The following is a 24,128-nucleotide window of genomic DNA, read 5'->3' as shown; positions in this document are numbered from 1 at the left end:
CCCTGCCCCAGGCTCAGCCCCAGCGCCTGCCCTGCCTCTCTCGCCCGGCCTTCATCACCTCCCTTCCCTTGAAAGCAGCTGAAGCAAAATCTCACTGTTCTGTTTTAATTTTGTATTCCATAAAAAAAAATCCACAAAAAATTACACCGCCTTGGCTGAGAACAGCTGCTGGACACAGCTGTTCAGTGCAACTCGAGGGACACGATAATTACTTCCATCAGTGTTAGAATAAAAAGTAAACCCAAGAGCTCTCTTCCATAGTAGCAAAAGGACTGACACCACAAATCACAGAAGAGGAAAAAAAAAAAAAAGGTAAAAGTTTCTCTTAAAAATATAGCTCTGTGATGAGAAAGAGAAGGATGGCTGAGTGTCAACTAGGAGGAAAGCAGTTTAGGCAAGCTGGCTCTTCTCTGGTCAAACTGCCTCCTTCAGTTCAGTTCTTGTGCAACAGGCAAACCGTCGGGAGGGGCAATAAACATGTCTCTGGGCCCCAGCAGGGCAAGAGGAGGCAGAAGGTTACACTGCTCTGCTCTAAAAGTCACAGTTAAAAGAAGTTATAAATTATTATTTTTAAAAAAAAGTTGGAATTCTCCCGATGAACTTTCTTTTTCTCTCTTCTGTTTGATCTTCACCCATAAATCCTTAATCACAGGGATGCGGTACCTTTGGGGAGAGGAGTTAAAAAAGTTAGGGATGGGGAGGAGAACAGCCTTACAGCTGAGCAGAGCAAGGGCAGAGTCATCTGGTCCACTTCCAGGTGGCTACATCACCATCTAATCCACACTACTTCTCCGAGCTCCCTGTGGTCAGCAGCGACAGACAGACACAGGCCGCTTATCTCTGCTGATGACAGAGGACAGCAACATCCAGGCTGGACATCCAGTTCTCAGCAGCTAAAGAGTTGAGGTCAAACACATCCAGAGAAGCCAGCACGCTGCTGCGTAACTTTCCTTACACCGCTCCACTCCCTGGCCCTCTAATCTAAGGCCAGGCTGACTCAGGGAGCATTTAGAGGGCACATTGTCTTCTCAAGACCAGCCCAGGAGTACTGAATTTGGTCAAGGTTACCGCCGTTCAGAGGTACCAACGGATAGTCCCCACAGGCCATGTACCTTCTCACAATCCTTCAGGCTCAGCTGTTTTCTTCTTCTAAAAAGAAAAGGGTGAAAAATAAATCAGTATCATCCGCACCACAAACATGAAGGACCCCACAAAGCCACAGAGGCTTCTTGGCTACCATCTCTACAGGGACATACCCATTACAAGGAACATCCTATAGTCTCCCTCTGCCCCCCTTCCTAGCCCTTGGGATGGGATGCAGTAGCCTGCCAAGTCCTCAGGAGCTCCAGTTTCTGCTGGAAACCACTAGATCAACAGAGAGCTGAAGAGCACTTACTCCTTGGGCAGGTCCTCTGCAACCAAAAGGACCCCTGGGTTTGACACTTCCAGGGAAAAGGATCTCTCCTGGGGAAGTGATACAGGAACAAGCCTTTCTTCAAGCTTCCCCAATCCCAACTGACCAAAGGTCAGGGTGTCTCAAGAGTAGCCACAATTAACTGCAGCCTCCTCTGGGCTGCCAGCAAGGCCAGGACACGGCTCCGTTCCTCCCAGCCTGGCATGCTGCAGGGATGAGCATCACAACCACAGTTCAGAACGGCTCTCCCCACACTACCCCATCCCAGGGTCTCGCATATACCTTCTTCTTCTTCTTGTGAACCTCAGCAGAGCCATCTGCTACAGGGGCCCCTTCTGAAGACACCTTTTTGCTCTTCTTCTTTTCTTTTCCAGTCTTTTTTTCTGGCAGAGGGAAATAAAAGTCAGCTAAGAAAGGGACTCTGGTACTGCTAACCTGAGATGGAGCACAGTAGTAGAAGCATCTCCAGTAAGTTCCTGATCACATCCAAACCTGAGCAAGCTTTCCAGAGCAGTAACCAGGTGAGGGCAGAGCCCTCAAGGCAGCTGCACCCAGGGCTGTTTCTCCAGTAGAGCCAGAGCAGTTTGATCCCACCATCCATGCACACGTGTGGGCAGAATTACACAGGATCCCCTTCTTTCCATCTCCTGCTGCCCACCCACTCCAAGGCACTGCTTCAGCACTGGAGTAGCTGGACACATGCCAGAAATCAGAGCAAGGGGAGCTGCTAACACAGGATGGACACAAGGTTCAGCTCAACCCAACTGCTCCAGGAGGCTCCAGCTCACCCCTGTGCAACAGCCCACACAAGGGCTGCATCTCTGTGGAACAGAGACCCCAACAGATCTGGCCCACCCATTCCATCTCCCTTTTTTTAAAAAAAAAATCCTACAAGATCTAGCACAGAACCAGCTCTGATTTGCAAATGCAGTCTGCACTGCAAAGAAAAAAAATTGCCTTTGCATTAGGACAGCAGACAGACAGAGCATTAGAGAGGCGTGCAGACAGGAGGGGCAGGAAACACTCTCAGTTGGGAGCAAAGAGCAGGAGGCTGGTACCATCCTGCTCCTCCTCCAGGAGACTGGAAGCAGCAGTAATAGCCCTGAGTCAAATCTCTGGAATGAGCTGCTCACCATGGTGCAGCACAGACACTGATCAGGCAGGGTCAGGAAGGGGCAGTGCCACCCCGCGGGGACCAGCAGTGGCTGACATGGCAGATGACAGCGCAGATTTCAAGGCTGATCTCTTTTAAAGAGGCTGGCAGCAAGGGGCCGTGTTCAGGAAGCTCTGACTAACACAAAACCCTGCAAACATCAGCGCTGGGCTTCCTCTGCCATGGCCACAGCATGTCAGGGACCTTCTGCCTGCTGTCCCCAGCCACATTTCACCTTAGCTCTCCGCTAGCACGTGTTGTGTTTGCCACAGAGGAGCCAGGGCAGGCGGCTGGGTTAGCGGAGCGGTTCTGCCCTGCAGACTCAGAGCAGGCCACCACGAGAGCACAGAACACAGGCCTCACGGCTTACAACTAGCGAGAACTCTCCTGAGCCCAGCGCAGGCGGGCAGGCCACGCGAGGAGGGCAAAGAGACCTCGGGAGGTTCAACGCAGACTCACCTCAGCCCTTGGCCAGGCCTCAGCTAGATAGCTGTTTGCAGCCAGGACAAAGGTCAGGAAAGGAGAAAGCCCTGGAGGAACAGGTCATGCTGTAGAAGGTGCACAGGGACACCAGCTTGCTCTGCAAGCAGCAAGGATCAGTGTGAGTACTAACACAGTTCTCACTGTGCCAGATGCAGGACAGAGGGGCAGGAGAGCCCAGCTTGCTGCCTGCAACATGATCTGGTGCTGAGACTGCAGAAAAACACTCAAGTGGGGTGTTAAAAATCTGGCGTTGGCTTGGGGTGGGCCAAGAGGGAAGGAGCCAAGCAGGAAGCTAACAGGGAAGTGGGTGCTACTTACAAGGCCCCGTGCCAGAGGCTGAATGTGCATCAGCTGCAAGAACCTATTGCAAATGCAGCCCTAAGTGAGGGATGCTTACTTTTAGCTGATTTTTTCTTTTCCTTGCTGCCTGGCAGCTTCTCCAGGACACCAGCTGTTTTCTTCTTTTTCTTTTTGGGTACTTCTTCGATAGCTTGTCCTTTCCACTTCTTCTCCTTGGGCTGCCCAACAGCCACATCCTCTCCTGGAAGTTTCCGCTTCTGAGATGTTTTCTGTTTCTTGTTCTCTTTGTCTTTGCTCTTAGATGTTTTTGCAGCCTTGTCTGCTGTGGAGGAAGCTTTCTTCTTTTCCTTCTTTTCTTTTTTCTCCTTTTTCTTCTTCTTCTTCACTTCCAACCCTTCTAATGTTTGCACTGCAGGAACTTTGGCAGCAGTGGTGACCTCGGTGTCGCTCCCCGAGCTTGACCCCTCTGACTGGGGGATGGAGGACAGTGCATGTGACGCTGGGGTCACTTGCACCCCTTTTGCCCCAACATCATTCTCTTTCACGGCCAGGGCTTTCTTGAGTGGGGAAGGCTTAAGGCTGGCATGACCTGGCTCCATTTTTCCTGCCACCTTCTCTTTGTTGGAGTCTCCTGTGACTTCCTGCCTTGGAGGAGGGTTGTTTTCTGCAGAAACAGTGACAAGAGAGAGAAGACAACTCAGGGAGTGTTCATTACATACACCACAGAGTTACTGGAGGATGGAAACATGCATCTGAAGAGAAACATCCACTTCTTCCCGCAAGAGCAAAACCTGCTGGTCATCTCAACTACAGCAGAGCCAGAGGAAGATGCCTCAGCCTGAGATCAAGTATCTGGTGAGGGAAGTGGGTGACAACAGCCACAACAGCTTTGGCTGTTTGACCAGAGGAAACTGTAGCACAGGACAGGTGAGCACAGACAAAGCAGTCCTTCCCCAGGACACCACCCCCAGTAAGTCAGGGACTTCCCAAGGTGGAGGGGGTACCCACATCACCACGATTAACCATCACCTATCCCTCAGCACCTAGGCCTTCTTCAGCCTGTATATAGTTCTGACCTCCTCAACAGCCCTTTGCACAACTTAACAATGTGCCCAAGAGGACAAGAGAACTATCTGAGCCTCTAGAGGGGGCCAGAGCTCATGGGCAGACTAGAGCTCATCTGAAGGTGCCAGGGTCACACCCCAGCAGAAGCAGCTTCCAGCTCTGAGTTTTACAATTTGCCAACAAACCAGGGCAATAGGGAAATGGCAGGACATTTTGTTTCTCCAGAGGTCTTCCCACTTGCTTCCCAGCCTCTGCCCTTCAGATATGCTACAGAGCCCAGAAAGGCCAAGGAGAGGCTTGAATACCAGCACTGTATAGCAGATGTTCTTCAGCCAGTGTTTAAACCTTCCGTAGAAGCCATCACTACTGCAGCACACCAATGCAGCGTGCATCAGTTTCAGGGAGAGCCCTACCTGCTCCCATTAATTGCATTAATTATTGCAGTTAAAGCAGAACTTGCAGGAGGCAAAGGCACAAAGCACAGACTCGCAAGCCAGCCAGCACAAGGGTGTTCAAGGAGGAGAGGGCTGTGTCGTGGCCAGGGAAGCCAGCAGACGGCAGCAGCACTCCACGCGACTGGGCGCTGCGGTGCGGACACACTGGGAACAGGGCCCCGTCCCACTGCCACCCTCCCCTGCCAGCACGGCTTTGCTCCTGGGCCAAGCACATTCCCGACCATGCCAAAGGAGACCCACCTGCTTTGTGGTTTGCAGCCACCTGGTCGACGTCTGTGTCAGAGTCACTGCTGTCGCTGCTGTCGCTGTCGGCTGGGGCTGCTTTCACGGAGGCCTTGGCGAGGGAGTTTGCAGCAGTCACGGCTGCCTTTCCTTGCCCCGCTTTGCCTACAGGCTGGGGGGGAACCGTCTTTGGTGCCTGGGGTGCTGCTGGAGTCCTGGAGAGGCCCAGATAGCCTGTGAGGAGGGACTGAAACAGCACAGACGCACTGAGGAGTCACAGCAGGGCAGCCTCTCACCCACCAGACAGGCAGATCTGTCTCTGCTGCTATTGCCCCCATTCTCCAAGTGAAGGGCCCACCTTTGGCCACCCGTGGAGTAATCCTGCACCCTCAGCCAGCCCTGCAGAGAGGCCAGGGCTGCCAGGAGAGGGGGCCAGCACTGACAGACACTGGCTGAGCCGACAGCAGCAAGACCTGATGGTGAGAGGTTCTCCTCTTTGTTCTCGCCCAGTAAAGCAGGCGTGGGGGAGGCTCCTGGCCATTAGCATGCACCCAAGCACAGCTAATGCACTGCAGATGTGCTGCACGCCCTGCACGTTACTTACAAAGGGAATTTAATGGCTTGGACACGGGTTAAGTTACAAAAAAAAGTGGGGAAAAAAAGTCCTGCTGCTCTTGGCACTGTGCATCAGTTCTCCTGGTTTAACCCTTGCAAGGCACCATCTCCTCCCATCCCTTCCCCTGAGGAAGGCACCACAAGCCCTGGACCCAAGGCCCGGCTGCCTGGGGAAGCATTCCTGGTTCAAAAGCCTCTCTGCCCCCATCAGAAGGCCCTGCTCTCACAGCACTACACTGGGGAGCCCCCACTTCTGTGTTGGCAAAACCACTCAGTACCCCATTTGCTATGGCCGAGAAATGAATCCTCTCTCTGTCCTATTTAGGAGCCGGTTGCAAGACCCGAGAGGATCCCAGCCTGCTCAGGTACTGTACCTGTGACGCTGCCTCCTCCTCCTCACTGGACTCTGAGGAGGAGCTGTGGGCTGGCTGGGTCCCTCCTGGTTTCTGCAGCGAACCTGCTGGAAGAGCAGAGATTCATCCCATTAAACCCACCACTGCTGCCTGGGGCTGAGCTCGCCTACTCAGCACAGTTACTGCCACCAAAAGGCCTCCAAAGAAAGGGGAGCGCTCTGCCAAGCTGGAGAGGAGGAACCCCGCTCCAACCACCACGTGAAGGTGACACACCTCCCATGGGGTAACAAAACGCTGTCCCCACCCTGGCCTGGCCAGCAGCACTGAGAGTATCTTCTTGGGAGAACTGACCAGGTTTGGGGGGCTGCTTGGGTGTCTCCTCCTCGCTGCTGTCCGAGGAGCTGCTACTGTCCGAGTCCTCCGCTGCCGGGGCAGGCGGCGCGGCCTGGCTCAGCCGGGTGTCCTGCGCTGGCTGCAGGTCTGGCTTCTTCGACTTGGCAGAGGGATTCACCAGGAGCGAAGCAGCCGGTGGGGCAGCAGTGTTGGCTGGAGGAGCTTTTCCCACAGGAACCGTTTGCTTTAGGCAAGGAGCAGTGGGAGCCTAGGGAGAGGAAGATGAAATGCATCGGGGAAAGAGGAATAACTGCTTGTGCCTGTGAACTATAACAAGCAGCCCAGAGCACATGGGCTTGGACCACCTCGGCCCTTCTTCAGCCATACTGCTCCAGTTTGTGTCACGGTTAGCCCAAGAACCTCTCATGCAGGGCAGAGACCCCACCTCACCCTCGCTCACAGATGAAGCGGGCAGCTGTGGCCAAGCAGACAACTCCTGACCATACAGGGCACTGCTATCACAAGAGGAGGAAGAAACCAGCCAGCCAGCAGGGAGGCAGCAACAGCAAAGGTACTAGGGCTACCCTCTGCTCACCTACCTCACCCCATGGCATGATAACAGTGGTAAAAATAAAGCAGCCCCTCTCTAACTCCTCCACAAACATGCTCCCTCAGCCAGGGACATGGCACCAGCCTCAGACTCCATCTACCCGCTCTCCTCAGGGAACTCCCCACTTTAGTCTCCTCCGTCATTACCTCTCCCGCCAGCACGTCATGCTCCGAGGACTCGCTGCCCGAGCTCTCAGACACTCTGCTAACTGGAGGGACAGCGGGTGCTTTTATCCCCCTCCCCAAAGGCTGCGTGGCATTAGCCTTAGCAGCCCCTGCACTCGAAACCTTGGTTGCTTTGACGTTCTGCTGGGACAGACTCTAAAATAGATGAGAAAGAAAATCAGGACAGAGCACACCTTGGAGGGAAAAGAGGCAGAAGCACCGATCCACCACTAACTTCTGAGCCCTTCCATTATTTTCCGCACAGCACCAAGGCTTATGTTTATTTTTTTTTCCCTTTACCAGCCAGCTCCGTCTCCTACGAGCCTCTGGCACAGCCAGGAGCAGAGAAGTGAGGGACTGCCTAAAGCATCAGCTCAGTGCCCCAAAGGCACCCACCCTGAGGGCAGGCAGGCAAAATGCGATGTGCTTGCAGGCTGCGAGATCCCTACCCACTGCAGCACCAGCAACACTGCAGTTGCAAACCCTGCTTTTTGCAAAGTGGACACTTGGACTCCAGGATGCCTCCTACACTCTAAAAATCACACAAAGAGTTAACTGGCAACAGAGATAAAGCAAAGACACCAACCACAGGGCAAATCTGCCTTCAGGTCCACAGGCAAGCCACAGATTCGAGAGCAAATTAACAAGAAACAATTTTGTTGCCTCACATTTGAAACCTCCCATCAAACTAAACGTAAGAGGGGTTAAAAATAGAAGAGCCAAGGGCATGGAAATCAGACACTGACATCAGGTCTAAGACACAAATGCCAGCAGAGGAGGGAGCAGGAGCAACGAAGGAGTGCTCAGCCTCCTGGCTTGTGTTACAAACCAGGCTACGTGAGCAGCCCTCCCTCTCCAGATCTCTGACAAGTTGGGCCTTTGTGGGCTGACATTTCCCTCACACAACATCTGGCCTTCAGAAAAGAAAGCAAGGCTCCACCATGTAGAGAGCCGCCAATCCAACGTGAGCTCTCAGCCGTCTCTGCACAAAGCTCAAGTTACAGCAACTGCATTATTTTATACAATCTTGGTACTATAAACATGCTTTAATCAAGGACTGCTCAGGCTGGCTGCCTGCCCACCAGCTGGAGGGGATGGCCTTTCCACTGGCCACAGCCTCAGGCCAACTTGGGGAAGGGTTTCCTTGAGTGCACATAATCCCCCTCTCCGAGCAAGGGCACTGGCCAGAGAGGGGACGTGCATGTGCAGGACAAGAAGCACACTTGGCCACTAAGCCCTGGACTCAGAGCACCAGCCAAGCCACCACCACGTAGGAACAGTAGCCACGTTCCTCTCAGTCAATGCTTCTTCACGTGGTTTGTTTCTCAGGCTCAAACCGCAGCCGAGGCGCAGAGACACCCAAGACAGCTTCACAGCGAGGCAGCTCAGGCCCTAGGGAGCTCAGCCACGGCCCCACGAGACACGACACGAGGAGACTCGGGTGAGAGAGCTGGGATCAGCAAAATGACACTCGGCAGTGCCCTTGGCACAGATATGGAGTCACCTCCCTTCTCCAAGGCAGGAGTTTGGCTCCTCCAGCTGAAAAGCAGCAGGACCACTGTGCTACCCTTGAGGGCAGATCCTTCCAGCCTCACCAGACTTGTGCAGGGGGAGTCCAGAGAGCTCCAGCTGCACCCCACACCCAGGGGTTTGGGAGGAACCAGGGGGCAGGTTGCCTTGGAGCTACCCAGCTCATGGAAAGACTCTGCTGCAAGGATTTGGCTGCTTTTCCAGTCTAACTCCCTGGAGTAGGGCAAAAGGGACAGAGTCCCAGAGGAGGTCTAGGCTCGTGCATCTACTCATGTTCCTGCCAAAACATTCACACCCTCCACTGCTCTCACACACTGCAAGCTTGCTGCGGCCAACACATGCACCCAGAGCCAGGGTCAGTGAGACCCAGGGATGCTGCCAAGAAAACCTGATCCAGCCAACAGGAGAGCTCCTCTCTGCATCACTCATCACCCACCCCCAACTACCACCTCACAAGTCCTGAGATCTCCTGAGCATGCAGGGCTGAGTGTCCACACCCAGTGGGTCAGTGGCTCCTTACCTGAGAAGGGGGGACTATTTCCTCCTCTGAATCCGACTCCTCACTGGAATCATCGCTGCTGTCCACAGCTGGAGGGGCTGGTGCTGGAGCTGGAGCCTTCTTCACATTTGTTGGCTGGGGCACAGTATTGGTTTTTACTGCAGCAAAAGCGTAAGAGAAATGAGAAAGAGTTCACCATGAGAAAGAGTTGCTCTCTGTGGGTGCCCAGAGCAGGAGCTATCACAACAGGCTGGGCCATTCCACGTGCAAGAAGGAGAAGGAAATCCATGAGGACGAAGGTGAGAGATCCTGGCCACTACCAGTAGACTTACCAGCTTGTGAAGGCTGTGTCTGTGCCGCAGGGGACTCCTCTTCACTGTCAGACGAGTCACTGCTCCCACTTTCTGAAGCCTGGCTTTTCAAGGCGCTTCCCACTGCTTTTTGAGGCGGCCCAGCTTTAGCAGCTTGGCTCAGGTTGGGAACAGGCCCAGGCTGTTCTGTTAATCTCTTAACAAAAAAGAAACACAGGCCCAGAAATGTGGTATTAGTACAGGTGTTGTTTAGGAGTTTAAGTGCAGTTTCAGCTCAAGTTGGGTTTTGTTTTACCCTAACACAGCTGTTACTAAGACTCACTTCATCCTTGGCGTGTCAAGATTGGAAGGGGCTGCAGTTACTGCCCGGACTGAGCTGCCGAAGACACGTATCACTGCATTTAGCAACATGCTTTTGACAGGAAGCCCGAGCGTGTTTTACCACACGAGCACGCAGGGCTAACAGTGCTCAAACTCGTAACAGCAATTCCTTATTGAGGCCGAGACACTGGCTGGACAGGAGCCCGAGGGCAGGAGAAGCACCGCAACCCTGAGACCCCAAGAAAACCTCTCATTTAAGCGTGACCTCCCCCCAGCTTGGGGAATCAGCAGGAGCTGGGAAGCATTGTGCCAAAACACTTGCAAGATTCAGAGGCGGTATCAGAGCAGCTACATCCTAGAGCTGCTGGAGAGCTCAGCGTAGACACAAGGGCTGACACAAGCGTTTGGGAATACAGAGGGCAGGCAGAGACAGACCACGACCCACCTTGGACACTGATCTGTCAACTGGTCTAAGAATTTAGAAATCACCAGACAACAAAAAAACCATGCAACTCACTTGGCACCCATCAACACTCTGATGTCCCAGGACAGGCCATGAGCTACTGCCCCAAGCAACTGGTGTGTCAGGACTAGGAAGCCACAGTTATTGCAGCACCAGACACACAACTGCCAGGTGAGATTATCTCTTCCTGGCCCCTCTTCCGACTTGGGCCGAGGGTTGCAGACTCCCCTCCTGCCCGCTGCTGAAGGCTAGCGGTGCCAGAGGGAGAGGGAGCACTTGCTGAGAGATCTGGTAACTTCACCACCCGCAGATATTCTCCAGGCTCACAGTGCTCTGCGCCCACTCAGTTTACTCCACTCATCGCTCATCTCCGGGCTGCTCTGCCAAAGAGTACATCACGCTTGCCAGGGCGGGCAGACCCCATCCAAGCCGCACGTGACGGCAGCCCGCTTCAGCGCTCCGTCTCCAGGCCTCCCACAAGAAGGTGAGAGAGACTCCTGCCCAGCTGCAGAGCCCCTGCCAGCCCCCTCTCCCAACCCTGCCACGCTGGTAATGCAGCGACACCCTCTCGGCCCGCAGCAGAGGACCAGGACCACTTCGGCAGTGCCGCCTCACCTGGGGGCTGCTCCTGGCCTGCAGCCGAGAGCACCAGCCTAGCAGCCTCCGGGAGGATGGATCTTATGGTGCTTCCTGGCACAGCCCCACTGAGGGCTGCCACTGGGGCAGTGTTTATCATCTCCAAGCCAAACACTAAACAGACAACAGCATCTGCATGTTTATCCCATTACAGAACAGCTCTCCGAACAAGCCAAGCACATTTTGACTCTGCTTAGAGAAACAGAAACCTCCACAAGCGCTTCGGGAGGGGGGGATTGCAAACCTCACTTGTCTGTTTTGTTTTGATACCAGTGAGTCATTATCTCCAGGAGAGAGGCCAGATTTGCAATGCTGAAGAGAGAGAACTACTTGAAGCAGACGCAAGAATTCACACGCTCTACTTGAACGCGCTCGCTCCTCTCCCTCTCATCCCAAGCACTGCTGTGCAAGGAAGAGTCTACCACGATCAGACCCCCACTCACTCTTGAGACCTTCATAGCAACAGGACTGGCTTCTCCCTCTGCTTGGATGCACAGCACAAGGGCTGCTTCATTTCCTAATGCAGCAAGAGATTGGGAAAGAGCTGCCATACAGAGGCAGCCTGACACAGAAAGAACATAACAGCATCCACAGAGAAACCACCGTAAGCTTTACACAGCCTCGGGACTCCTCAGATCTTCCTGGGAGGAGGCCAAGGTCCCTCCATCCACCTCATCTTGGTCACTGCCAGATGGCTGACAGCTGCCACGTCCTATGGCACGGCCCTGGGTGGGATCGAGTCAGCAGCGTGGCTGAGTTACACCCAGGGAGCAGGGTAATGCAGGCAGAGAGCTCCTGACAACTTAAGAATCACAGGTAATGAAGTAACTCAGAGAGGAGAAAAATCATTCAGGAGGAAATAATTTTTCCTGCTCTCTCTCTCCAGCCCCCAAACCAGGAGCTGCCTGCGGCTCAGTACGAGTGTGATGACTCAGCTCCCGCACAACCCATCTGCCACTCTGCTGGGTCCATTTGCATCATGCAGCGCTGCATGACAAGAGGGGGAAACAACACCGAGCCACGTGCGCTCAGCACGTTGTAACCATCACACTCCAGTGCTGCCTGTGCCCTGCGGAAGCACTGTTAAGAGACATTAAGTCATTTAGCTTAGCTAAGTAAGTTTTAAATGGAGTCACTTAAGAGTTATAACATTGTGTGTGCGATTTAGTACGCTGTCTGCTTAGCTTCACTCACTTCACCTGAGTAGCTAGATTTGCCGAAGCCTTAGGCCACAAGCTGTAAACTTTCACCCAGATTTACTGAACTTCGACCAAACTTGTACCTACTCAAGCAAAACAAGGCCTCCAGCGCAAACCAGAAGATGAGGGTAACAAGCACCAACAGCAGCTGCAACCAGACAGGGGCCTGCCTGGAGACAGTGAAGAAATCCAAAGAGGAGTCAGAAGGTGTCAGAAGATCTCAGGCCAGAATCACCACTGGACCAAAGGGTGTGTGAAAGGCACATGGAGATCACATGAAGGGGGATGCAAAGTCTGTAAGGGTATAATTGCCCAGGGATTTCTTTGTTTGGGGTCCCTCTCCGGAGGCACCCAGCTTGAGTTGATTCTGCTGCTGTACTGCTTAAATAAATTACTTATTTTTCTAAGATTCAATGTCTGAGACTCTGCTTCGGGGAACCTAAGGTTTGAACTTTTTTAACAAGCACCGTCAATGTATCAGGACTGGGACCAGTTAGCTCAGCTGTATCACAACACAGCAAAGGTGCGACTGGGACCTGCAAGGGAGCAGGGACGGGGTTCAGGGAGGGAAAGAGACCCTCTCTCCATCTCTTGGGAGATTTGGCCTCTCCCCACAGGGTCTGTGGTTCAAGATGAAAACTTGCAGGCACAACTTCCACCAGTGCAGCCAGCACAGGTTTTCCTGGGATGCTCAAGGAAGACACAGGTTCCCAACACACACATGCATGCACATCTGGCACCCAGTCCTGGTAAGCAGAAGCCAAAGCCTGTCCACAGAGGGCTCACATGCCATCTTTGCCCCAAAACGTCCAGGAAAGAGGAAGCAGAGCAGAATTAGCAGTTCCAAAAGAAAAGCAGCTCACAGCATCTTTAAGGTCAATCCAGACTGTCCCCCATCACCATTCTTCCGCCCTAAAATATGCAAACACCTTGTCAATTTCTTTGACTAAATATTCCTGAGTCTTCAGGGGTAAACATACCAATTAAGCAGTTCAATTTAGGCATGATGTTCATTTTAATTGTACTAATCCACCCCCACAGGGAAAGATGAAGCAGCTTCCAACGCTCTGTATCTGTTTGGATCTTGCACAGAAGCCAGAGGAAGTTGCAGGATACAGTAAGTCAGTGGTTAGCATATGCCCAAGTAGCAGATGGCGAGGATGAGTTAAGAAGAGTTTGACTGGGAGGACAGGACTCTGGACACAGCTAAGCCTTATCTTCAGGCTTTGCTCATGGTCCCTGCCTGTAGGCTACTAACACAGGAAGAAACAGCCTGTTTGGCAAAAATTGAGCTCCCTCGATGACAAGCTCTTCCTTGCTGACTGGCTGTTGAGGGGTAATTGCCTGTTTGCAAGAGGGAAGATGCTGAAGTAGTTAAATAGCCATTGACAAGATGGTTACCTGCTGCTGCCAGCTTCAAATCAACACTGGGGGGAAAGAAGCCTACCCCAGCATGTCCTTCACCTACAACCCTGCTAGAATGGGCAAGTCTTGATAGTTTTACAGCGGGACCCCGTGGCACAGCTATCAGAATAGCTGCTCCTGCCACCCAGTGCTGAATCTTCACATATAATCACGCAGGAAGAGAGCAGCACAGAGCCAACTGTTAGAGATGCGTCCCCCTCCACCCACTTTAGCAGACCAAAGCTATAAAGACAAAAATGCAGAGCCTCTCTGGCTCCTGCCTGTCAATAGTGAAAGGACGTGTTGACAAAGAGCCTCCTTGCAAGGACACGTGAGGCTCTGCCCCCGGCTTCCCTTCCTCCCTTGCAGATAATCACCGTCATCTCCAAAACGTTGCTTTCAGGGCACTTCCCAAAGGGCCCTGCAGCTCAGCATCAATGCAGAAGGTCTCTGTACAATGTGCCTAAGGATGCTCTCAGGAAGGGATTTGTTTCCTTACGAGTTCAGCCACCTAAGTCTGAGTCCAGCGTGAGCTCGTGGTCCTTCTCTCAAGAGAGACCTAAACAAACCCACACAGGAGAGCCAAGACCAGGCTATCTGTGTCCCCACACACAAGGCCCACTCCAGAGGGGCAAGGCACGAGTGGAGTGAACCAGCTGGTATCAAACAGGTTACCCCCCACGCTCCTCTGGTATGGCTGGGTGAGAACAGTTAGGCTATACTTGTTTCCAAGCAGGAAGATCTTCCTTCTCTGAGGGACTAAGATACAGCATACTACATGCTACTGGTGTTTCAAGGAGATCAGTAGTAGCATTTAAGGGCTAAACAACTGTCTTGCATATCCCATCCCTTCGCACTGAGCTGAATGCAGCATCACCTACCTTCTGGCTGACAGGCACAGGGAGATCCTCCTCTTCACTGCCTGAGGAGTCAGAGCTCTCCACTGGCTTGGTACTTTCAGCAGGCTTCGTGGGAGCAGCAGTCCTTCCCAGTGTGGTTTTGGCCTGCTTTGGCACTGCTGGTTTTGGTGCTGGCTTCCCCTGGGGCAGTGGAAGTGTTTTTCCTGGAGCTGCTCTGCCAGAGAGTGATGCTGCTGGTGTAGGTTTCACTGGGGATGGGATGGCCTGGGAGGATTTTGGTGGTGCCTTTGTCTGGACAAGACAAGAACAGCATGAAACAAGGCAAATCCCACAGCAGCATAATTCACTTGCTCAGACTGTAGTCAAGGGAGGAGATTTCAGAGCCCCCTGGGAAAGGCAAATGCTGAAGGAAGATTAGCAACTTGCAGGATACAAGGCATCCTCTCATTTAATTGTACGGGGATAGTCTCCCAAGATGAGAAAGCTGATACTACCAGTCCCCTCCAGTGAGGTACACTGCAGCACTCTGCACTCTCCACAGCAGGGGAGCTAAGCTGCACTCCAGTCCAACAAATTAAAACACTATTTAGTGCAATTTATAGCAGAGAGGCAAATTCAACCATGACTATTTGCCTCTTCAGGTGGGAAAAGAATTGCCGGGGATTTTTTATTTAAGAGTACTGATAGATTTTTTTCTGTAATATTTTTTTTTTAAGAAAAGTACAATTACTTGACTAAAGCTCAGAGCAAAGACATTGAGGTGTCTTTAAATATCTGTCCTGGTTTTGGCTGGGATAGAGTTAATTTTTCTTCTTAGTAGCTAGAACAGTGCTGTGTTTTGGATTCAGTATGGGATTTGGTATGAGAAGAATGCTGATAATACACTGATGTTTTCAGTTGTTGCTATGAGATCAGGGACTCTCCAACTCCCATGTCCTGCCCGTGCACAGGTGTACAAGATGCTAGGAGGGAGCACAGCCAAAACAACGGACCCAAATCAGCCAATGCAATATTCCATATCATGTAACATCACGCTTGGTATATAAAGGAGGGGCGGCCAGGAAGGAGGGGGTCCTCCCTCTCTTCTGGGATTGCAGTTGTGGGATCCTGGTATTTCAGGATCGCTAGCTGGGAACGGGCTGGCTATCAGTCAGCGAGTGGCAAACAATCACATTGTGCATTAACCATTTGTACTTTCTATTATTGTTAGTTTTATTATAATTACTAAACTGTTTTTATCTCAGCCTACAAGTCTCCCTTTACCCTTCCAATTCTAACCCCCAGGCAGAGGGAGGGTGAACGAGCAGCTTCGTGGTGTTTGGCTGCTGGCCACCTTTAAACCACAACAAATCTTTCCTCCCACCCCCAACATGACTTTGTTACACACTACATGCATTTATAAAGTTTTCTTTTCACTCCAATTCCTAGCCCTGGAGAGGTGTGCAAGGAGAGACAGGGTCTCGGATAGACACACCTGGGTTACTGATGGAGTTTCCTCATCTTCGCTGTCTGATGAGTCGCTGCTCTCTGATGTGTCATCAGGCTTTGCAGCCCCAGGAACCGTTGTGGACGGGGGTTTGGCCTGGTTTGGTGGCAGTGCTGTTTGCCTCACTGCATTCTTCTTGAGGGACACTGGAGCAGCAGGTGCACTTTTCACAGGTGCTGCATTAACCTGCACTGTTTTCACAGCTGGTTTTGCCTGGGAACAGGAGAATCAGGTAACATCTCAGAAGAAACCAGCTGAGAACTGCAACTACGTGGAATCTGTTTTAAAGAAGGCTACCTTGCTAAGTTTGACCAGTACAGGTTTGTTCAGACCCACGGGCTGTTGAGTATCTGAAGCAAGTCACCTTCTCCACAGACTGCCTGACTACATCTGTGGAGTTGCACACCAATCACCTCTTACAGATCAAAGGATCTCCCTCAACTTCAGGCACTAGGAGGAACAGGGATGGAATGGTTGATGCTGGCTGGGGTTAGCGGAGCTCTTGGCCACACAGTGTGTTTCTCTGGCCTTGGGTTTGAGGATCTTGCACACCCAGGGAAGGGGGTGTTGTCAGACTACAGCACTGCAGCATTTCCTCTCTCCTTCAAGGGAAGGGATTTCCTAGAAAGGACCCTGGGTTGGAGAAGTTACCTGGACCACTGGAGTTGCAAGCTCCTCCTCCTCAGAGGATGTCTCATCACTTGATTCCTCACTGCTGCTCTCAGCGGCCCCAGCTGCCTGCTTTGTCTCTGAAACACAAGCAAGGAAATGTCACAGCTGCTGCCCTGAGCTCCCAGAGCATGATGTTAATGTGGCTTTTGAAGTCAGGAAAATAAAACAAGCTGCAGAGAGGGCTAAGGGGATTTGCAGGGAAGAGGGTCTAGCCCTGCTGAAAGCATCAGTGGCCTGCTGGGGATGGCTTCTCCAGTTAAATGTTGGCCCACAAACACCAATGCCCCGAGTGCAGGCAGAGATGGGAAATCCTTGGAACTGCCCAGCCACACACAGGAGGCCTGGCTGGGCCTCCTCTGGAAAAGAGCCAAGAGAAGGACCATTTACAGAGCTTCTATGAGCTATTCCTCACCACATACCCCCCCGCCAAACACACACACTTCAAAGCAGTAAAAGATTCCCTAAAGACTTCAAAACCCCAGAACAATCACTTTGCAATTAGGAATAAAGAGAAGATGCTGCAGTGCCTTTCCAAAAAGCTGAAAGCATCTGCAGTATTAGTTCTGCATCTCCTCCAGATATGCTACGCTGTTATCTCCAACCCCGTATTGCTGGGTGCTGCCAGACAGACATCTTAGCACAGAATCTGCCGCTTGAAATGGGAGCAAGCATGCTGGATTCATCCCAGAGCTCCAGAGCTGGCTCTATTGCAGTATTCTCACAGCCTCCCCAAGGAACAAGCATCCCTCTGAGCTTTCCAGCAAGGGAGCTGAAAGAAACAAGCTGAAGGCACAGTTCAGCCCTGATTCCAGCGAAGCTGGAGCACACATGCATTTACCACACCCCGCAGGCTCCTTACCCACTTTGGGGGCTGTGGCCTTCGCAGCCGGTGTCTCTTTTTCCTCCTCGCTCTCTGATGAGGAGCTGCTGCTGGAGCCTTCCGGTGCTTTGGTCGTTACTGGTGCTTTGCTTTGACCTACTTTGGCCACAGCTGTTGTGGCAGGTCCAGGCTTCCCAGGACCGGGCAGTTTCTGCCCAGCCTTGGCTGGAGCTGCAGATGCAGCCGGTGCACTGGGCTGCTGCTTATTTGAGACCACAGTTCTGTTTGCAGCAGAGAGCGTCGCCGGTTTGCCCGCTGGGGCAGTGGGTTTGTTAGGAGAATGCAGGGAGTTGGCAGCTTTGCCACTCACCACAGCTGGCGTCACCTACAGGAAACAAAAGAAATTAGAAGTTTATAGACAGATGAGGGGCTAAATTGGACAGAACATACCTTAAATAGCAATCTGTCAGCCAGGCAAGCCATAGAGCCCTTTAGGGAAGCACTTGGGGGACAGATATCTAAGAGAAGGCTTCTGCCAGCACAGGAGGGTGATTTAAATACGAATTCCACGCCAGTCCACAATTCTACACATGCCAACAAGTCTGGGACAGTCCTGGCCTCAGAGTACTATCAGCCTTCAAAGCCAAGAGAAGAATTGCCTTACCGTAACTGCACCTTTTCCAGCTGGTGTGTCATCTTCTGATGAGGAGTCATCATCTTCACTGCTTTCTACATTCACCCCTGAGTTTGTGGCCAGGGAAACGCTGGCTGCTGCACAGGAGAGAGCCACAGAGAAATCACATGAGCACGTTTCTCACATCAAGGTGGCCTCTGGTTTGCAGGAAGGCCCCAGCAGGCAGGGCAGGGTCCCATCTCCACACCTGCCCCAACACCACTGCCACTGTCCTCGTGACAGGAGAGTGCTTTGCTCCTCCACCCCATCCTTCTCCCCACCACCGAGACAAGGAACCTGCCAAGATCTGCACGGTTCCACGGGCTGGTCTACAGCAGATGAGACTGAGCCAAAACAGATCAGACACATGGGTTTTTGTTAGACTGTGCAAGCCAACGCCTCCCACATCAGCTGCACCAGGGATCGATGCCCACCTCAGACAGAGGGCACTGGCTTTCCAGACCAACTAACAAGTCCTTCCTTCATCCATGGCACAGGCCTGCCTTTGCTGGCCCAACACACACCTGGGACCAACTAGAAGGTGTCCTGCAGTGGGCAGTGTTAGGTTCCCAAGGCTTCATCCAAGCGACAACACTCATCCCTCCCCAATGAATCATAACAGGTTTTTTCTAGCTTCAGCAGACATCTGTGCTCCTCAGAAACTTCACATGAGAAGGGGGTGCTAAATTAGTTGTCCTATTTTTCTAAGAGCACGAGGGACTAGCCATCACTTCACAAGAATTTTCTCTAGCCAAGCAAGTTGGGCTGCTCCTACACAAGCTTCCAGTCCTACTCTGCCAACTCCAGGGAGATGAAAGGCTCCTACCATTTGCAGCTTTTGCCTTCTCTTTCTCATCCTCTTCTTTCTCTGAGCTCTCAGAACTGCTCACGGGATCAGGAACTCTGATCTTTTCTGGGATGGCTGCCTCCTCATCACTCACCTTTCTTCTCCTGGAATTTGAGGGAGTTCTGAGGGAACAGAATTTGTGTCAAAATGGCGAAAAAAAAGTCTTGAACAAATTGGAACACAATTATTCATTCACTCTTAGGTCAGGCTCCAGCCTAAGGACACAAAGTGTCATTCCTCCACAGCTCCTAAGGGAGAAATACTTCTCTAACCTGCAAGGGACATCTCTGGTCCTCCTCAAGCAACTCCTGAGGGCAACATATCCCTGCAATACTAAGAGGAGATACCGAACACAGACATTTTTTGTGTCCTAGGCAGACTCCTTCTCGCTTTAGCAGAGAAGGAAAAACTTATGGTCAGGCTGGTGCTCACCACAGAGCAAAGGCATCCTACGGAACTAATTCAGTCTCCAGGAGGCAGCCAGACAGTCAGTGAGTGCAGCCCCAGGGCTGTGATCCCCCAAAAGGTCTTGGTATTCCACAACGTCAGGAGAAGCGAATCTAAAGGCTGAAAAAGCCATTTGAACTTGGGCTCACAGGCCAAAAGGACAGAAAAATCAGGTTGCAGAGAGATTTAAGAAAGGAAGTGGCTGGAACTACAGAAAATGTGTTGAAATAAAGGGAAGAAAAGGCCACAGATGAGCATTAAGCACCTAAGCTGTTCAATTGGGTTAAAACAAGCTGGAGAAAGATGCTTCCAGGTGCTGAATTCTACCTGTACCAGCAGACAGACGTGGCTAAAGCTATCATTAATTTTCAAATGAAAACACAGGCAATACATTTGCTTTATTACGAGGATAACACTGGCTGGGCACATGTCTGTGTGTGATTCACACATGCAGTACTTCTAAGTTGGTAAAAGCCCTGAGACACCCACAATTATCAGAGGCGAAAAAAACCCTTGCTTTTGTGCCAGTTTAGCTTATTTTATTTGTTCATCTAATTTAAAAATAAAGTTAGTTTAACGATTTTGCCAGTAAAGATTGTGCTTATTACGAGTGTTTCAGTAGCATAGCTGTAACGGCAATTTTTTTGCAAACAGGCTTGGCCAAAGGCACATCTGCTATTACAAAGTACCGTGAACTACTGTAATAATCCCTTTAATAAAATAATAGGGCATGCCACACAGGCAGCTATGACACTCCAATGCCTTCCTGATCCAGCAGCAGCTGACAGCACAACAGAGCCTGCTGTGAAAATTTGTCCTGAGTGACCAGGAGCTCAGGGATACCGTGTGGGGGAAAACAGCGATGCCCTACAGCACTCCAGAGCATCTGAGGGCTGCAAGGCTCTGGGTGCTCCTGGGGCTGAGCTGATCCAGATTTCCCCTGCACCCAGGCACCCTTTCACCCGCTCTCAGCCTCCTCAGAGGCTACATATAGCCCTGGAGGGAGGCTACTCTTAAGTAACTGCAAAAAAAAAAAAAAAAAAAAAGATTCACTTTGTAAGAGTTTCTGAAGGACAGCACCAAGGATGGCCCCAGTTAGATGGGCAAAAGCTGCAGCACAGTCAGAGGAAAGCCATTTTCAGGCCAAAAGCCTACAAAGCAACAAGATGCGAGAATCACAGCTCACCCACACGAGAGCACTCCAGCTAGGCAGGGTACTTTCTTGATAAACAAAACTACTGGCCGCTACCTCCCTCATTGTGACTCCAAACTCAGGGCGACCAGGAATAAAAGGCGTACTTGTGGGGTGGGACCACAACAGAAGGGTGACACTATAGAAAAAGGAATTAAACATGATGCGAGTGCCCTGTCACACCACACCCCCCACACCCCTGCCCCCCAAATTTAAAAGCAGTAGTGTGTGGAAGGGTTTGCTGTAGCACTCAGGAGAACTAGCACAGCCAAAGGTGACCATCAATACTCAAGAGAGCAACAAATTGTTCGAGGGAGGAACTGCAAGCCTGTTTCTACACTGCTACATCCTCACCTAGATCCAGTCTTTCTCCTGCTCAAGTAAGAAAATCATGGAGACCCAAAAGCAACAACCGGGTAGCACCAAGGCATGAGGTTTCCTGGCAGAAGACTCCTTTGAAGCAAACACCCGCTTCTTGAGGCTGCTCACTCCAGCACTCCACAACGTGGGCACAGAAGCCCAGCTCCACCAATTCCCCGACGACCCGGCTCTGCAGCTGCTATAGGCCTCTCTGGAGCCCCGTGCTCCAGCATCACAACCCAGCGAGCAGTGCACAGGGTGGGTGCAAACGTCATCGCACCCCACAGACGGGAAGGCTCCACGCTGCAGACCTGGACATGGGGTACTCAGAGAAATGACTACGTGGGAAGGCGTCAGGCTGAACATGTAAGGGCTTGAAAGGACAGGCTGAAACCAAAAGACTTCCTCTGAGTCAGAAGATACGTGATCTATGCCAAGGTTTAAGTCCCTGTAAGAGCCTTGGCATTTCAGCATCTGCTCAAATTCTCTGTTCTTGGGTCAATATTCCTGCAAAGCACGTGGCTTTAAAAAGAAAGTGAAACAGAACTGTAGAAAATATTTTTGCCAGTAAAGCATGACTCTGAGCCCCACAGTACTCCGGTATTAACCCCAACCAGCAAGAACAGACTCAGCTGCTCAAAACTAGAGTGACAACTTCTCTCCAAGCTCAGGAAATTTTAAACCAAAGTAATCCTCAACATCTGAAACGAATCGGCCTGAAACCAGTGGCTAGGAAGAAAGTCTGCTGAGCAGCTATCATTGGAAATACTCTGACAATAGGAAATTCCAGCAAATAAAGATCACACGTGCCACGCAGCCTGGATGTTAACACAGTCTGGAATCTATTTGATAGTCATTTTATCCTTCAACTTACTTTTCCCAGTGGGTGAAGATGTCCTCGAGAGAGGCCGAGAGGGAAGGGAGCAACTTCTGTGAAAGCAGAGGAAAAACAAGTCAGGCTTCAGCTCCGTTTCAGGATGCGACCACCAGACAGGAGCAGAGACCGCAGAGGCCCCTCCAGGGATCCCCAGGAAAACGGGAACGTCTCCTCCCCGCAGACGCACCTCCCAGTAGAGCCCCCAGCTCCCCGCCGGCGGCCCGTCCCGCTGCACCCGGGGCCGCATCCTCTCCTCGGCGGCACCGGCGGGACTTCACCCGCAGCAGCACGTGTTCGGAGAGCAGCTGCCCCCCCGCTACAGGACGACTTTATCCGGTGGGCTGCCGGTCTCAGCCCTTCTCCCCGGCCGGTTAGGGGCCGGGGCAGCCCCCGGACATCGGGGAGGGGACCCACTAGGGGCCGAGCCAGCACGTGGGTCCAGCGCTACGGCCCGGAGTGGAATCGCAGGCCCAAGGCAGGCCCGGTGGGCGGTGAGGGAGCAAGGGGGACAAGGTCCCCCCGCGAGGCCCCGCCGAGGCCCGGGCTCCGGGGCCAGGCCGCCCCCCGCGAGGCCCCGCTGCCTCGTCCCCCCACCCGGGCCTTGCTGCCCGTTACCTGCCCGCTCTGCGCCTGGAGTTCGCGGGCCGCCCGGGCGTACCCGCCGCGGAGCAAGTGCTGGTGGATGAGGGCGAGCAGCTCCCGCCCCCCCCCGGCGTCCGCCGCCATGGCCCGGCCCGCTCGGCGCAGCCTGGGGGGCGCCGCGTGCCGCGCGGCCCGTGACGTCACATCCGCTTCCGCCGCGCGGCCCTCTGGGAAGTGGAGTGTCGTGGCGGGGTCGGCTCATGGCGGCGCCTCGCCTGGGGCCTGGCGGCCCTTACACCCGCCCCGCCGGGAGATGAGGGCGAAGAGAGAGGCAGCGAGGAGGACAGGCCGCTGTCCGACGCGGGGTGGGCAGGGCGGTGACTGTTTCAGCCGCGGCCACTGGCTTTTCCAGCTGCGAAGACAGAGGCCTCACCCTGACAGCGCTCCCGGGATGAATCCTCAGGGCTGATGTAGTGTTAAAGCTGCTCCGAGGAGCTGCGCAGGCATTTTGGGGGCTAAAACAAGCAAACAGCGACAGGGAGGATGGAGCTCCTGACACAGAGCAGCTGTTGGAGAGGGCCCATGCGGCAGAGGGGCTGCCCAGTTACCACCCCCCCGCCCTGTGCTGATACTTTCCAGGAAAAATCTGGCTCCCTTCACTTTGGCAGAGGTTTATTTTTGGAAGGTTTAATAATGTCCGTGGTGCGCCTGTCGCTCACTCAAAATACAGACCCTTTATTTGTATTTATAGGCAAGATTAAATATAAAACTGGCTCGGCTCCAGCTGGCTCTTGCACCAAACGTCTTTGACACCAGCATCATCCAAAGCCGTAAAGCCACTGGCCAGGTGGCAGTTTTACAGCTCCTGTAAATGAAACGCAGACCTGGCTAGTCCTTTCTGGGACTGACCTCCCCCTGCACAAACAGTCATTGATGCTTGGTGGAAACGTGGCCGTGGCACATGCCATGACTGGGTGGCTGGCCCGCGATGGTGTCCCAGTGCGACTGCCACTGCTATGAGGTGACCTGAGGTGCAAGGTCTGATCAGCTGGTGGCCTGGTTTGGAGACCTGGTTCTCCTAACTGGAGAGGAAGAGCCTGGTGAAACATCTCAGGGCAGAGCGGTGAATGGTGTCTCCTGGGGAGGCTGTGGACCAGGGCTGAGTGGACAGAGGCAGCCTGGGGCAGAGCCTGGGGAAGATCACTTCATGGACCTCTGAAAATTAGGTTGGGTGGAGATTCAGCCATTGTGGTCCACAAAGGGCACTGCCTGCTGCAGATATATTGATGAACAGATTTGGACCTATTTGACATGGTCTGGAATGGTTTTATACCTCCAGGAACTGCTCTGTTTGCTTTGTTTATCAAAAAACCCCAAATCTTAACACCAAACCAAACCTCCTCCGACCCTACCCCTGCCTCCACCAGGAGTCTGGTGATTACAGGAGGAGCTGCCCAGGCCTCAGGCAGAAAGGAGCAGAGGATCCCTCCTGGGCAATGAACTTCTCCAAACAAATGTCGAACCATTAAAGGACCCCTGTGTAGTGCAGGGAATTGGAATAGATTTAGATTGTTTAGACTGGTCTGAGTGGAGGGTCGATGGGACATTTAGCACTGGTGGGGAGGAGGGATGGGAGGATGGCAGGTAACCAGATTAGCAAGCCGTCAAGATGCCAGCAGAAAGACAAAGGAGGGCGAGCACAATACAGGCCAACCTCAGTTACAGGCAGGACAGGGCAGCAAAGCCCTGCAGGGCATGGTGGCAGTGGGCTGAGCTGGGTTG

At 52.7% G+C, this 24,128-nt stretch overlaps 1 protein-coding gene across 6 annotated transcripts; it reads right to left on the bottom strand.

Annotated features, from left to right (window-relative positions):
- Nucleotides 1–91: 91 nt before the first annotated feature.
- On the bottom strand, nucleotides 92–22,522 carry TCOF1 (treacle ribosome biogenesis factor 1). Of its 6 annotated transcripts, none has more exons than XM_074838882.1 (17): nucleotides 22,380–22,522; nucleotides 21,762–21,817; nucleotides 18,868–19,010; nucleotides 18,033–18,139; nucleotides 17,408–17,753; nucleotides 16,528–16,625; nucleotides 15,865–16,089; nucleotides 14,412–14,681; nucleotides 9,529–9,703; nucleotides 9,218–9,354; nucleotides 6,412–6,661; nucleotides 6,082–6,167; nucleotides 5,111–5,339; nucleotides 3,448–4,014; nucleotides 1,697–1,797; nucleotides 1,113–1,149; nucleotides 92–663 (listed from the first exon to the last, which is right to left on the bottom strand). In XM_074838882.1, the coding sequence occupies exons 1-16, from the start codon at nucleotides 22,488–22,490 to the stop codon at nucleotides 1,117–1,119; spliced, it is 2,934 nt and encodes a 977-aa protein (XP_074694983.1). In that variant the 5' UTR covers nucleotides 22,491–22,522; the 3' UTR covers nucleotides 92–663; nucleotides 1,113–1,116. The 6 variants fall into 6 exon arrangements, with proteins under 6 accessions (XP_074694983.1, XP_074694986.1, XP_074694984.1 ...); XM_074838885.1 differs by having other exon boundaries at nucleotides 1,113–1,146; XM_074838883.1 differs by having other exon boundaries at nucleotides 6,082–6,164.
- Nucleotides 22,523–24,128: the final 1,606 nt, after the last annotated feature.

The sequence above is a fragment of the Strix aluco genome, chromosome 13 (genome assembly GCF_031877795.1).
Source record: "Strix aluco isolate bStrAlu1 chromosome 13, bStrAlu1.hap1, whole genome shotgun sequence".
In the NCBI taxonomy this organism is placed as follows: domain Eukaryota; kingdom Metazoa; phylum Chordata; class Aves; order Strigiformes; family Strigidae; genus Strix; species Strix aluco.
Note: the sequence above shows the minus strand (reverse complement) of the source record. Positions and strands in the feature narration are given on the sequence as shown.